Source organism: Nyctibius grandis, chromosome 8 (assembly GCF_013368605.1).
Source record: "Nyctibius grandis isolate bNycGra1 chromosome 8, bNycGra1.pri, whole genome shotgun sequence".
Lineage (NCBI taxonomy): Eukaryota > Metazoa > Chordata > Aves > Nyctibiiformes > Nyctibiidae > Nyctibius > Nyctibius grandis.
Genome location: NC_090665.1, coordinates 5,826,476 through 5,842,621, shown reverse-complemented (window position 1 = coordinate 5,842,621; position 16,146 = coordinate 5,826,476). Strand labels below are relative to the sequence as shown.

General features: G+C 39.9%; 1 protein-coding gene across 1 annotated transcript in view; it reads right to left on the bottom strand.

The window, feature by feature from the left end:
* FNDC3B (fibronectin type III domain containing 3B) overlaps positions 1-16,146 on the bottom strand; it is a 203,536-nt gene that overhangs the window by 101,046 nt on the left and 86,344 nt on the right. Inside the window, exon 4 of the mRNA XM_068406683.1 lies at positions 4,214-4,290. Coding sequence (XP_068262784.1) covers positions 4,214-4,290 — 77 coding nt within the window. The remainder of the gene's footprint in view (positions 1-4,213; positions 4,291-16,146) is intronic.

Genomic DNA, 16,146 nt, shown 5'->3' with positions numbered 1-16,146 from the left:
CACTGAAATTTAATACTACACCCCCAGGGAAAAGACAGGCACAGTAATTTTGCACAGGTAAACTGTACCTGTATTTTATGAGTTCCAGTTAAAGGAATACAACCACTCTCATTCTGTAACACACACTTTAACTGAATAGGTATAATATGGTAATAAGTAATTAATTTCCACAGGTTTTTTTAAAAAAATAAACCCTTACTGCACTTAAACTTAGCGTGCTAGGTTCAGCAAGGACATCTGGAGCATGGCCACTGGGTGGATCACAACCAATACTTCAGGAGTTTCATAAACTAACTTGAAACTTCATTCATAAATCAATCTGTACCAGAAAACAGTACAGAATGAGCTCATCCACAAGGAACTTGGATGTCAAGATTTTATTTATTCATTTAATTTCTTAAGGATGCCAATCCGAGTTCACGCCCGCCCTGGCAAGTCCGCATCACTATCTTTGCCATCCATCGCATACAAACATCAGTATTAAACCTGTGCCTTGAACCTGGAAAACAGACAGATGAACATCTATAATGCTGGCAAGAAAGTTGGGGTATTTTAAATCTAGAATGATACAGATGTTCAGGACCAATGCTCATGAACTTAAAAGGTTCATCTCTTTATGGCTTGTTCCATATGACTGAGAGATCTGCATGACGTTCCTTGTGTTCAGAGCATTAGGGAAGATCATCCTGTTAAAGGATGACTTGGTTGACTGCAGTCTACAAAACACACAGGGAAGCTCTGTGAGGAGTAAGCCATACAAAAACAGAGAGTCTGTGGTCAAAAGCTTATGCTAGCCAAACATGGTTCGGAGGAGAACACCTCTCTTAGCATAGAGGATGCACCCAAGACCAAAATCCTGATTCCCGAGGATGTGATACGTTTTCTACCACTTTGAAATGTCATTTAAAGACTTTCCTCTTTCTAGAAGTTATGCTTTAGTTCTGACAAATGCTATGCGCTTGATGCAGGAATACCAAACTGCAGGACCATGGCTTCAGTTGCATAGCTCAGACTGTATGACCCCAACGTTACCCCCTGACAAAAGGAGTCTTATCAGCACTATGCATACTTCATGCTCCAACCAGTAAACTAGTCCTTTAGCCTGAAAATATCTGTGGCAGAGACCACATATTAACAACTCTGTAAATAAAATCAGAAGTGGAGTTTCATGCCAAATTTTCATGTCCAACTACATGAGTAATTCCTCAAACTCCAGTAGAGTTGCTCCAGATTTATTTCAGAGACAGCAATCCTAAGCCAATAGCCCTAAGCAAACAAGTTCATGATCGTGCTTTTTGATATTTCAATTTTTCTAGTTCTCATCATTAGAACACCCCAAATCCTCCTTCCCTCCTCCCAAACATACACTGTGAAAAGCAGAAACAACCACCCATAAGGATGTCTTCAAATTTAATAGCTTGCATGCAAATGATGATCTTTAATCTTCAGATTATGCTGACACCAGGGAGCTAAAGTGCTCTGGGAGCCAGGAGAAGGCATCGGGCCACAGACCTTGATGGCAAGAAGCCTCCAGTGGACATCCCAGCGGAGGGTGGGCTCCCAGCCTGTCCCACAGGACTCGTACGGCAGGGAAGCAGCTCCATCCGCAGCTCAGAACTGGAATGGGCATTAACAGCTTGTGCCCAGCTCCTGACAAGTCATAGGAGCTAGCTGCTCCTTCAGTGTTCAACAGCTGAAACCAAAATTGTTGACCTTGCACTCATTTAATACAGATTTCTCTACCATGCCACCTTCCACAACTAACTTTTACAGTAGCAATATTGTTCACCAAGAGCATGGCCAGGAACTTTTTCCTCTCTTTTATATTTAACTAACCCTTAGCCAACAAAGAATTGCAGACATGAACTCTGATCTGACAGTTCCTATCTGCCAGAGATGCACAGAGGTTTGTCTGCTGAAAAGGAAATGCAAAATAACTGGCTGTATTGAACTGGTCTTTGAAAGTAAAACCATAGGATGAAAGATCTGAACTGGTGCTGTATATTTGTCTTCTGTTATTTTCCTGGATTTTTTCCCACCCTGGCTAAGCCTCATCATTGGAAACATCTCCTTAACATCAACCAACCCAGCTTCTAGTCACAACTATTGATATGGGTCTTGAAGTCTAGAAATAGAGTCTATTTGTCTGCTGTTTCCAGTAGAGCTGATCTTGCAGGACACACAACCTCCTGCCAATTCTTTGCTGATGATTTTCACAACACCGAAGAGGTAATGAAGCATCATTTTAATCCAGGGTTGCAATCACTAGATAATTAATGTAATATTTAAGGTTAATACTCACAGTTCCAACAAGTTCGGCATAACAAAGCGGAAAAAAGATTTCATGCCTTTTTTTGATAGGCACCGTTACTTCTCTGCAGGGGTATCTGCTTTCTGCCTGACTCTTAGATGTACACTTTGGGGACAAATCAAACCAAAAATCAAATATATTTTGATTCATATCTCAGAGTGCATCAATTTGCTTTACGGCCTTTCCCTTGCCATTCTAAATTTAAGTTGTGTTCTCATTGTTTATCATAAAATAGAGTTTTACTATAGACAAAATAGACAAAAGCAAGAGCAAAGAAGGCACGGACATTTCTTACAATGAGAACTAATTTGATCACTACACACTTTCAGCTACTATTTAATATGAAGAAGTCTGAAAGGCAAGAGGCTTGCTCACCACACAGCAGAACACACATTCTGCTGCCAAAAACCACCAAATACAGAGTTTTCCCCTAAAACTTTACAACATATTTCCAGCTCCTTGGAAAAATTTCTTCAGAAGAGGGTTTTTGGTTGGGTTTTTTTTTTTTGGTTAAGACACTACTTAAAGGCTTCTTTAGTGGAATTATTATGGTACCCCACAAAAAGCATTGAAGAGGAACTGGGTTCAGAGAGAGATACAACTGGAGGACTTTCATCACCCAGGTTTGGAAAGCACTGCAACTATACCCAACCATTTGTCTTAGTGCAGGGGCTGAGAAGTATAACAACATAAAGGAGTTAAAGTTATTTCAAAGGAAGAGTAAATCTTTAAAAAATTCCTCTGCATGATATGGGTCAGTTTATTACATTAGGTGAGTGCATGAGGAGTATTAAACAGCACTGCAAATGCTGTCTCAAAGCGTACCCCAACCACCCACCTGGGGATGTTTGAGGAGCAGGAGGAAGCTGGACCACCCTACCGTCCTGCCCTCTCTCCTAGCGTGGCTAACAATGTCCTCCGTACTTGAAGCATGTTTTCACTCTGTTCAGAAGTTAAAATACCACAGAGCAATTGCAGTATTTTGTGGGATTTAAGTATGATGCCATCCACAATTTTTCAGAATTACACAAGCTCACAAGTTTCCTGGGGAGGGGAAGGGATTCCAGGACATCATCTATTTTCTGCTTAATCAGATGCCAAAATATATGTATCAAAAGTTCTTATGCTATTCATCAAATATACTTGAAATACTTTGTACACTTTTAATGCAGCTTTCAGTCCAGTCCAGGACTCAATGGAAGTGGTGAAATGACTGGATTTATTTTATTGTTCACAGCCATTCATCCCATACATCAACATTTCTTTTTTTTTTATTTTTCTTTTTTTTCTTCCTTACTTCAGAAAGAGTCTAAGCTTTGCAGAAGATGGAAGGAAGATCTGGTAATCTGAAGTGGTTATTTACATAGAAGAGCAGTTCAAGAGTTTCAAAACCTAACAGCTTTGTGACAAGCTTTTTCTGTAAATAGATAATTAAATCCCATTTATTCTTGAAAACAAACCAAAACCCCCAGTTCCTGATATGCTGCACAATTTCTGCTGGGAAGATACTGAGGATCAACAGCATATTTTGTAGCTACAGTGGTTCCTTCTCTCACTCCCACCAGTCTCCTACTCCTTTGGACTGTCACATTAGAACTTAAGGCATCACCTAACAACGTGGACTGCTAACAGAGGGAGAGACGTTGCACGTATAGGCTCAACTTGCATGCTTAGCTTTTGCTAGTGTTAAAAAACCAAACTGGTACCCATACCAGGGTGTGAAGGTGCACATACATGCTCACTTGTGCAAACATGTGTATACTGTCAATAAAGAGGAGGAGTATGAAAATGTGTATTACCGTTTTCATTAATATTTCTAAATTAAACTTCAACCAAGTAGACTTCTCTATATGGATCAATGGTGTTGCTTTTATACACATTTTAATTCTCCAAGAAGCATACCTGTGAGATATAACCGGGAGGCACATGAATAGGGGGAATGGATCCATTGGGTGACATCATGGGAACCTCTGCTGGTCCTAATAGAAAGAGAGAAACGAGATATTAGGGTTTTTTTTCCAGTAAAAAAAAATTGCACAATTGCTCAGAAAAGGCTAAAAATAACTTTATTTTTGAAGCCTGCAATAACAAAATGAGCAGCTCCACTAATTTCTGGTACATGGAAAATGCCTTGTGCCATCATTCTGAGAATAAGATCATTGTTCAATGACTTTACCATATATTCTGTTGAAATAATATTTTCATCATAAAACAACTAAAACACAGACTTTGTATTACCCACTGATCAACTTATACAGCATTAAGCAGTAAGACAATATGTCCTTTAGCAGCCCACAATTCCTATACCGAAATCTGGTGAAGTTATTCTTGTCGAAGGCATGGGAGCAGAGAACAAAGCAGAAACTGTGCAGCCTGGAATTAGGCAGCTCCCAAGGAAAGCGTCCAGTTATAGCAAAAAAGTCACATATGTGAAAAACTATCTATCTATTTAAGAATGCACAAAGACCAAATTCATTATCTCAGCTATTCAGACTAACCTTGGAATGTGGTTATACAAGCAAGAAGCTTATGGTTTCCACTCTGAAATCCAGCCCTGAACATGCAAGTTCCATTTGGAGGCACTGAGTACAAGTACAACAAAGCAAGTGCCATAACCATTCAACTTCTGCACACAGAGCCTCACAGCTAAAAGAAAGGGTCTAGAGAATATGGAAATAGTTCACTCAGCTGCTCATTGATTCAGCCATTAAAACCAGGAACATCACGCAGCGCAGTCAATAAAATGAACCCCCCAAACATCAGGCAGATGGTTGCAATGAGAGGTTTACTACTTTGAAAAAAGAAAAAGTAATTTCATTAGTTCCTTATTACATATTAAAATATTTACACTAATCTGTTAGCTAGCCCATTTGCCATGGGCTAAGAAAATATTCATGGTCAAACTCTTGAGAAGAGCTCAGAGAGAACTCTGCTCCTCACTACTGTAAATTGAATTTTAGCTTTGACTGACAATACAAAAGGTAACTTCATAACCTTCTCTGATGGAGAAGCCATCTAACATCTCCAAACCATATCACATTCTAGGCAAGGAAGCTAAACACTAAAACATATGAAGGACTTGAGGCACAGATGGGATGCAACAGGCTTTAGGAGTGACTGCTCCTGAAGTTTAGACAAATCAAATGAAATCCCCAACAGCAAAGTGAGCTACAGTCTGTTATGTGATACCACCAAAACCAGCCCACATTATATGATCAAAAATCATTCCCTACTCATCTACATTTTTATACTTTTCAGCTGCTTATCACACAATAAGCAGGACTTCTCACCTGCTCAAAATGCAAGTTACACACAGGAATCCATCCGAGATATAAATATCTCCTCTGATCTTGGTTCATTTTCTCTATCCAGTTATTTATAGTCCAATCAGCACATATGGTTTTTACCAGTCACATCTAGATTTGAAATATGGTAATTTGTCATGAGGTGTATTAAGCACATGGAAACACCGAAGTTTTAATTTAAAGAAGTCATTTTAGGTGTGTGGTTCTGCTGCTCTTCATACTTCTCTATACTTAACTATGTAGGGAACTTTACCTGTACCACAGCCCCAGTAAGAAAAAAGTTATTACTACTTCTTATTCATCTCACATGGGGTTTTTTACCCCCACCTTATTCTATAGCCCTTTCAATGTTATTTATCTCGCCCGATAGTCAACAATTTTAGTGTGAATGGAAAAAAAATTCAGCATGAGCAGTAAGCAATTCCTGGGGGGCGAGATGGCTAAATGGCTCTATTTAAACCCATCAAAAATATGAAGTGACAACTGGTTCAGAAGGAACTTTACAGAAATATTACTTGAGTAAATATATTTTCCCTGTCAAAAAAATCTCTGCAAATTTCTTCTGAGGAATATGGTTTTTTATTTCTCTCTGAATCTACTTTGGTTTAGATACACTGCCAAGTTTCACTCCACAGTAAGTTGGACAGTATATCTATACGTAATGGCCAATACCGGTGAATACACAATGACACTTTTTTGGGGATTATCAAGCGTTGTTCAGCTCTTCAGGATGGAACATGCCTGAGATTAGGTAAAATGAATAATTAACATTGTTATGTGACTCATTCCTCGTTCGAAATTTCTCAAACCTGAAAAACTGCAAGAAAAAGAGTCTTTATAAAACCAAAAATTTTGAGTTCACCATTTAAGTTGACAACAATTTAAATGTTACAAGTAAAGCTGCTTAACAGAACAAAGCTTCATTGTTTAAAATGTTTCAGCCCCTCACCAAAATGCTGTCTACTTATAGTCGTATTGGCCCTAGCCATACTTTCTCAAAAATAGGCACTCTGACTGAGAAATAAATTTTGAAATGGAACAGTTTTGGAGTTTCTACATACAGACCAGACAGTCTCTATACAACAAATGAGAAACACTTCGCTCAGCATGCCTCATACCCGTTCTTCTAAACCTTCTGCCAACTGCTCATATGGAGTAGTGATCTACTTGCAGGAAAAAAATCAAACTCCCACACCACTACTGTTGACTGTAACACTTCCATTCCAATAAAAAAAAAAACAACCGTGTTTTATCATCAAAACGTGCACCATGCAAGATGATTCTTAACCTTGCGTATGACCCACAAACTGTTAAACTCATTTGGATAACAGGTTTTAGAAGAATGACAGCCTAGTGATTTGCAGCTAGATTTTGTTTCCAGTGCTTTGATTTCAAGGCTAGCCAAATGACTTTAGCATACGTTATTTCATCTCTCTCATCAATGATACCAAAGCAACTTGAAGTAGTAGTGAGTAAAATACAGACCCCATCTCCACAGCACGATGAGGCCCAGGAATTATTAAAGACTATTCTTGCAGTGAAACCACTCCCCAATTAACACTAAAACAAAACCAAACCTTTTTTTGGATTGTTTTGTTGTTTTGTTGTTTTGTTTTGTTCTTCTTTTAGTATTTTTGGTTATGTAAATTTTTTTTAACTGTTAAGAAGTAGCCATTTAGAGAAAGGTGTTCCTCAGCTACGTGTATCCACAGTATGGAGATAAGTAATGTCCCCTTCTCCAGGGAATTATAACTTTGCAAGCTTTAACTGAAGCCTGTAGTTCAATACGAAATTTAATTTAAATGAGAAAAAGCCAGTCCATTCTAACACAGATGCTGGACACTGAAATGAGCTCGCTGTAATACTTTTCAAACCTGTTAACAAACCAAGCCTGTCTCCTGAGCTCATAGTGAAACCGAGCCAGAAGAGCTTTGGCCACCTCTGCTGATGAAGCAAGAGGCCAAATTCCACCCCAAGCTTTGACGCCGTAAATAAAGAGCACCTCCATCAGCTTCTGGAGGGCTGCCCCAAAATGCTGGCCCATCCAAAATGCAGGTGCAAGGAAATTATTCCCCCTCCTCTGAACTGAGAAGGAAAAGCGGAGGACCCACCAGGCTGAAGGCACTGTAGTCTGTCTACCCAGGCAGGTGACAAACAACACTCCCCTCCAGCTGCAAGAGCACAAAGTTTTCATATTTCTAGCACATGTCAATAATTAAGGGACAATAAAAGAAGCAGCTCACTCTCATATTGTGGCAGAGCTAATTAACAGCTTGACACCCCAGTAAGAGCCTGTCCTCCTCTTCCAAGCCACATGCTCCCTCTTTTGCGCTGCTCTGTCACTCCTCCGATGGCGTGGAAGCTAATTATTTTAACCATTTTAGATGACCAAAAAGGTTTCACAAACCTGTTCCCTTCAAAAAACTACCCGCACAGGTAGTCTAACAAAAATGGCAACGATTATTCTATTCCTTCTTGTATCACGGTGTATCGCGTGAAGCTGCAGGTGAAAGCAAGTCTCCCTTCCACCTCTATCTCCCGCTTCCCCTGCCAAGAGGATGCTTCTGTCACAGAGACACTGGCAGTTCTTCTGGCCATTTTTATTCCTTCAGGATTCATGTCACAATGTACTTGAGAAACTTCTGTCCCAAGGTTTTCAAGGCTAATTATAGCCTTGGTTGCAATCCCTGACACTTTCAAAATTCTTGTATAAAACTAGCTTTGGAATAATATGCTTTTTTCTTGTTCCTGAGTGACCTTTTATGCATGCATTAAATATCACTTTAGTTTAATTAGGTTTTTTTCCTTGAATTACAGAAGCCAAAACCTGGCACTTCAGTTCCTCCAGCTATAGCAATGCATCTTTCCTATTTCTTTCTTTCCACACACCATTATAGGGCAAAGAAGTAATTTTACTACACTACTTTCCTTTCCTTACTGCTTATAGAGTATTGCTTTTCTTTATTACTAAATTATGTCTACTGTAGAATATTTTTCACATCCAGCTCCAGCACATGGCCACATGTTTTACTCCATGTTTCTACTGACCATTTTGCGTAGCTTATTACTAACCCTACCAGGCTTCAGTATAAAGTTCCCATTCTGAGACCAGTTACTGAAAACTCCCTGAAGTTCAGGAATTTCTCAGCCCTGTTTCTAGCAAACACTTACCAACTTACCGTTTCACACCGCAATACCTGCATTAGCAGAGAAACAATATGAAATTTAGTGATTTTGGGCATTCCTACTCTGAAATTTAAGAATCCTGTACATTTTAATAACAAGAATCTACTGCACTAGCTAAGTGGAAAATTAAATCCAGCCAAGTAAATGCATATACTTTATAAAGCTTAACAGTTATAAATAATCCATGACAAAATATTATGCCTCCCTGTGATTCACAACAAAACTGGTATCACATCTTCCACTACATAGGGCGCTTCTCAGGAAGTAAATCTATGGAGCAAGAGGTGTGACCAAACGAAAAGGAAAGATAAAGGGCGAATCGGTCTGCTTTGCTAGAACAAATGACCCAGGGCTTGCTGACCTTGGCTGGGACCCAAGGGTTTGCATTTTCACATGGATGAGCAGCTGTTCCGGAACAATTTCCTGAATGAAATAAGCACAAACAGGCTCCCTGTCGCTGTCAGGCACACGTGTCTTCTCCCTCCACTTGGTTAGTCTCAAAGCAGCTTACGGACCGAACAAGGTGATGACAAGGAAAACAAGAACAAAAAACCCCCTGGATTCTTCTATTCATCTTCCTTCCTTTGCAGCAGAGGTGTGGCAAGAGTTTTTCCCAGCCTTTCAGCCACAGCCTAAAACTGTTTGCTAGCACAAGCTAACACAAGTGCATCAGACCACTATATAAAAACCTTTAAAGTAGGATATAAAGAGCTTTCACGTATAAATATCACCACAATTTTGAAGTGCAATCTCTCCCAGAGAAGGGCTAATTCAGATGCTAACTTAACTCTGCTCACATTCAGTAAAAGGCAGAGGAAGAGTCAACTTCCAGGTGTCTACTTAAGTTACTGGGACACAGGGTCTTAAATTTGCTGCTGATCAAGATCCAAATAGATGCTTAAATGAGTATAAATCTACAGATTAAAGCAACTCCTCATTAGAGAGAAAAGAAGGAGCAGCTTTTACAATTTTAAGTGCTTGAGGGGGTAAAATGACAGCTTAAAAATATACCATTGGAGAGGTCTGAAATGACAGAAAAAATCCCACCTATGCTGCATTCAACCTGCCATAGGTGGGGTCATGAAAAGCGAAAAAATAACGTTATCAATACAGCTTATCAAGGCATAGGGTTAATGAAAGCATCCAGCACTTGGCCATCCCCATGGCACCAGCTCGTGCCTGAAGAAGGCAGCGTATAGAGAGTTTTATACTGTTTATCCGTACATATTTGTCAATTTTTTAAGACAACCTCATCTACACATAAGGATGTGAATAAAAGGATGCCTACCACATGTCCATTCACATTGTCTGGCACCTCAACTGTTTATTTTCTACTCAGGTCACAGTATAGTAGTATGAAGTAATTCCTTCACCTTATAAGAGCAGTACAAAAACATTACCAAAGTCCTCAAGTTTAATAGAAATGGCTCCGTGGATTTCAAAAATCTCAGATCCACCATCAAATAACTACTTAAATGCAAACAAAACATGAAAAAAAAAGTATCAGCCTGAAGCCTCCTGCACCTGCATGGTTTAGCCATGGGACAGTTACCCCAATCTGTACATCCAAATGCAGGGTTTGAAAGCGGAGACCAAAGCACTTTTGATGTAGGTAAAATGCGTTTCTTAAACTCCTTTGCAACTTCTACGACTGCTTTATGTTTTTTCAATATCCTTTCTGAATCCTGTGACTACATTAGAAGTCACAAATTATAACAGTCCTTTACCCTCCGTCCCATCCCAGATTATCAAGTTAATTTGCTGTAACCATTTAAAAATAATTAAAGTTATAAAAAATACATTGGTTTCTCTGAGTTTCGGTGTATTATCATTATTAACATGAAACTGCAAATCACATACACTTGTTCAGCACTTGGATCCCGCAGCCACAGGCCCTACAATCGCATCCAGTCTGGAGTCTGGCTTTGACTGATGTTTTCAACATGTGCAGACAAACTCACTCAACCAAACATCAAATCAAACCACTCAGAAATCTGTGCCAAACACATGAAGCAGACAGCTCCTGGAGCATTCACTGGCTTATTTACATGACAGCACCTTTGCTGTTTACACTAGAGACTCTTGAAAACGGTTTATTTTACCTGTGGTTGCTACTTGACCTGCTGCACACAGCAGGAGCCTCAAGTACATTCAATGTGCAGTTAAACAACAGCCCTCTACGCTTTCATGTAAGAACCAAGAGACTCCTACTCAGCAGCGTGCTCTTTTGCAATGTGTGTCTCCCAGATGTTGCGTTCTGGTTTGGGGCAAATTCTAGAAATAATACAGTAACCCATAAAAACAGGAAATGAACTAAAAATCTACTGAACATGCCCTGTCCAAATCTACCACGGTACTACAAGCTGTTACGCGGCAGCAGTATTGCATCCAAATTTGAAGAGGAAGCTGGGTTAAATGTTCATTTTTAGAATTACGAATTAATAATTTTTCAAAACATCGCTCGTTTGACGTTTCAAACACTAAGTGCATTGCACTTTGAGATACCCACCCTGAGAGTGTAAAGAATTGGCCCACTCCTCCGCTGCAAGCCGTCACGTGGCCATCCTACGCCAGGGACGGAGAACTAACCACGTCCTGCAGCAGGGGTGATTAAGCTGACACATTACAAGAAACTTTGACAATCTAAAGCTCACTGAAGTATTTAGAAAAGGTTAGACAAGTGTACTTGTTCAGCCACAGAGAATGGACGAGATGGATCCTTCAGGTCTTTTGCTGTTCTTTTACGTTCCCAGGTAGGTTTTGTTTCTTTTTCAAACTAGGCCTGAATATTATTCTAGAGTTTCACATTACGGGTAACATTTTGGAGTGGAACATTTTTTGTTGTTCTTGTTTTGAAGAGAAATGGAGTATTTTCCTGCCCTAATCTGAACAAACAAGTTGGATTCTTTTGCTAAAATAAACCTTTTCTGACGGTTGGCTCATCAGTCACTACTGCAAAAACACTTGCAAAGAATATGTTGCAATACTTCAAGCATTGAAAATAAGCATAGTCCCATGGCAATTCACCAGATGGGCTACAGATTGTAAATCATAGATGTCTAGACTAAAACACAAGAGACAAACATCTGTCTAAAATCAGTTGACTTGAATGGCAAATACTGTTAAATAAATTAGGACTATGTTGGAAACAAAGAGAAAAACCAACTACATTGAAAACATCTGAAATTAATCCATTAGCACACAAGCCACAACACAATAACCTGAAACTGGAGAGACATTCATTTCATGATGAACATTAGCCCAAGATGAGACCCTAACATCTGAAGCAGGAACACAAAAGCATTTCTATGACCCGGCACCACGTTACCCCACAAGGACTCACGAATCCGTCCCCAAAACATTTGGCTGGAGTGGGGTTGTTATTCTCCTCGCTTCACAAGTAAAACTGTGGGACAACGAAATGAAATGCCTGATGCAGGGTCACACAGGAAGCTTGTGGGAACGTAACTGGACACAAACCCAGAACAGGGTTTAGGTCATAACACAATACTTAAGCCTGAATAAATCTTCAGACTGTTAAAGACTGGTAGGTCATCACATAGAAAAATACTCTATTTTGAAAAAAAAATAAAGTGATGTTGCACAGAAAACAGCAGCCTGTCCTTTGCAAGAGGCTGTGAGAGACCATAAAGCTGAATTCAGAAATGGGAGAAACTCATCAAATAACCACCGCCAACCCATACAAACCATGGCAGATCTCTGTCAGCATCAGGCTTCATTTTAGAATCAAAAAAATCCCATCTTACCAAGTTTTGACACTGCTAAAGCTCTGAACAGCAACAGAAGGATTAGCAACCCTCAGCTCTGCAACCGAGCTTCCCACCAGACCTATATAACGACTGCACTTTTAACCAGAACTCAGTCTTAGGGGAAACAGATACCACAAAATGAGAACGATTTTATCTTTGCACCAGTTATTAACAACATTTCATTCATATACTATACAACACTGTTTGCCGGGTATCAATAGAGGTTATTTATTCGTAGAAAGACAAACAAAAAGGCAAAGGACATCATAAGGGATGGAAGTTCAACTATGGACACCATTTTGCCTTTGCAATTTTGAAAGAGCTCTTCAACGCATTCTAGGGACGCCAATGCTTTTTGGGGAGCATGTGCGAGCTTTCTGGTACATTTAGGAAATAGCATTCACTTGCAAAAAGTTTTGTTCTCTGCAACAGGTTTATAAAAGTGCTGAACAATCAGCTTTGAGCACAACTTCCATTAAAGGCAGCGATAATTACACAACATCACTTTTCTGCAGCAGTAAAAGAAAATGCTCCAATTATACGTAATATAATTATTGCATTCCCATGGCAACACCAAAAGGACTGTACAATCAGCAACAGACCCAAAATCTAGCCAACAATAAAGTTACACAGTACGTTCTCTTCCGCCTGCCCCAAATGAGGCAGTAATTAGGCGATGGCTATTCTTTACCTGTCCACCCACAGCCAGAAATATCAGCCAGAGAAAACAAAAGCAAACTTTCAATCCTCCTGCCCGCCCAGAGCTGACACAGTGCCACCAGCCACCGTGATGGGGCTGACGAGTTTTGTTCATGACATGTTTGGATCCTGGACTTCAGTGAATCATCCAAAATTCTCTATTTGAATGTGCTCATCGAAAACATAGCAATTAATATCCACCTGCCACAAACAAGCACTCTGTCACATGAGGGTGGGGAGGGAAAGAGAATCATCAGCACCGTTGGTACTCAGGTACGTGCTGGGCTATTTTGTGAGGCTGTGGTAAACTGCCATCTTCCTGGGGTAGAAGCACATTTTTTATATATATATATATATATATATTTTTATATTTATATTTATATTTATATTTATATTTATATTTATATTTATATTTATATTTATATTTATATTTATATTTATATTTATATTTATATTTATATTTATATGTATACATTCATTCAGTATTAAAAGCAAATTTCAAGATATTTAATATTTTCTGTCTGTCTGTTGGGAGTTTTATTACAGTATTGCACTTACACCAGAATAACTTGGAAAAAAAACGCGAGCCAAAATTCCAGGTGTGACAATCAGTGCAGTGCTCAGAGAGACCCTCAGCGAGCCCAAGGGTTTCCCAGCTAAGCTTTGTCCACTCCACAGGGAAAGCCATCTCCTCCTTCCTTCACAGCGGTCCAGCAATCCTGAAGCAGCTCGTTGAGAATTAAAAAATAAAAAGCTGCATCTGAAGTAGAGAAGCATCAACCAGAATAACATTCTTCTGGGTTGGCAAGTGTAGCATACAAAGTATTTCTCTGAAACAGGGAGCTGCTGGAGCACGGTTCTGCCCTCCCCAGGGAGGGCCAGCTCTACCTGAGCCTCTCCTGATTGATATTGCCCAGTTTCTCCTTTAGCATCTCCCGTGACCGAAGCTCCACAAAGTCCCCAGCTAGCATCTTCCATTGCCCAACCACCTTTCCATTGGCAGTGTGTCCAACTGGAATTTCTTTCCTCTAAAATTTTTGCTTGTTCATTCTCCACCCACGATAGTGGACTGAGGAACCTTCCATTACTTTCTTTCCAACAACTGTTTATGAAAGCCCCCACCCATCCCCCTTCCCTTTGCCAGATCTCCCTTGAGCCTGCCCTTTCACAGACCAAAATGAAACCCATTTTTCAAACTTTTCTCACAGATCACGTTTACAGACCCCTGATTCTCCTTGCTGCTGCGCTCTGATCCTCTTGCAGTCATGCCAGACCAAAAGGAAGGTGCTCAAATCCCACCGTAAAGCCCAGCAGAGCCACCCGGATGCCAGCGAGGCACAGAAAGCTGCTTATGTTGACTTTGGTTCCTCCTCACCTCTTCTACTCCAGCAGATTCTGTAGCTCTCTTAACTACATGGTGCCTGTCCCAGAGAAGGCACTAACTTGCTTTTTCACAGCCTGTTTTCATTTATAAACCATCAAGGTGAGGGGGAAGGCTGTGACTCACAAGGTTATGTTTGAAGGGCCCCGTCATCCTCCCCTCGTTTTCACTTCATTTCTCATATTTCTACGCTGAGCCACTGCAAGGAGCACATTAGCTGAGCTGTGTTTTAAAACAGGCCTCTTGGCTAATGACAGCATCAGAGTCTTCAAAAAATAAACCATAAATTCTCATTTTCCTATGTCCCCAAATAAACAATCCTATCGCATATCACGACAGGGGGGAGAATTAGACTCTTCCCTTTCTATATAAATTAACTGCTGATGAGAAATAAATATTGCATAATTAACTAAATTCTTCCAATTATTAAAATAAGACTTCTAATTTTAAAAAAATGGAACTAGGACAGTTTCTCCATAGCACATCTGAAATATTCTGCATTTTCAAAGGCAATAAAGGGAGTTTCTTGCTAACTACTATCTACTGAACTATTTGAATTTCTTGGTGCTTCAACTCTATTGCTGGGATCTAACATCTCAGTTAGTAGAGTAAGTGAAGAGTCCAAATTCAATATTACAGCATTTCTCCTTACAAAGCAGGGGAAGGGAGGGGAAGCGGCAGCTAAGAAAATAAATACAGTGCGTTATTTTTAAAAAATATATACAATTTTCAAAAGGTAAAATTCTGAGTCATAACTTTGGTCCCTGTGGCTGCAAGAGTGCATGTGCCAGCAAGGATAAGGACTGTGTGTGCCCAGACAGAAACAGGCAGCACAGTAGCCTTGACTTAAACTAACTGATTAAAACACAAATCTCACCCACCTTGTTTCATATAAAGTATTTTTGAGCATTAAAAAAATAAATAAGGAAAGAAAATCACTCTTCCTAGCATTTCTGTACCTAAACAATTATTAAATGTTCACGTTCTAAGGTAGAAAACATCATTTTTATGTTGTTCCTCCACCCGAACCCCTCCCCACCCCTTCAGCTGCTCCAAACCAAACTGCTTATGCGGTCAAGCAGTGAACAGCATCTTTTTTCATTTCTAAACCATTTCAGTGATCCGGTCAATCAGGCAGCACTGCTGACAACGGCAGTGGTGATGAAGGGACCGAATACCTGGAGTCAGTACTGCTGCACATCCAACAGTGTTTGTCTAACAGTGAGGAAAACAACTCACTGGGTCAAACGAGTTTGTGCATTAGCCCTCCCAGCACACAATTAAAAAAAATTAAATAATGAAAACAGTTTGTCCTGGTGACTCAGAATCTCCACTGCTTGAAGAAAGCCCTGCTTCTGCAACACTGCATCATGCTGGCTTCAGATCTATTCTCATGGGTCCCAGGCTCGTGACTCAACTGTTCTCCTCTGTATCTGCTTATGCAGTTACCCATCAAGAAGTTACTGAAATTGCATTCATCACAGGGTCTGGCTA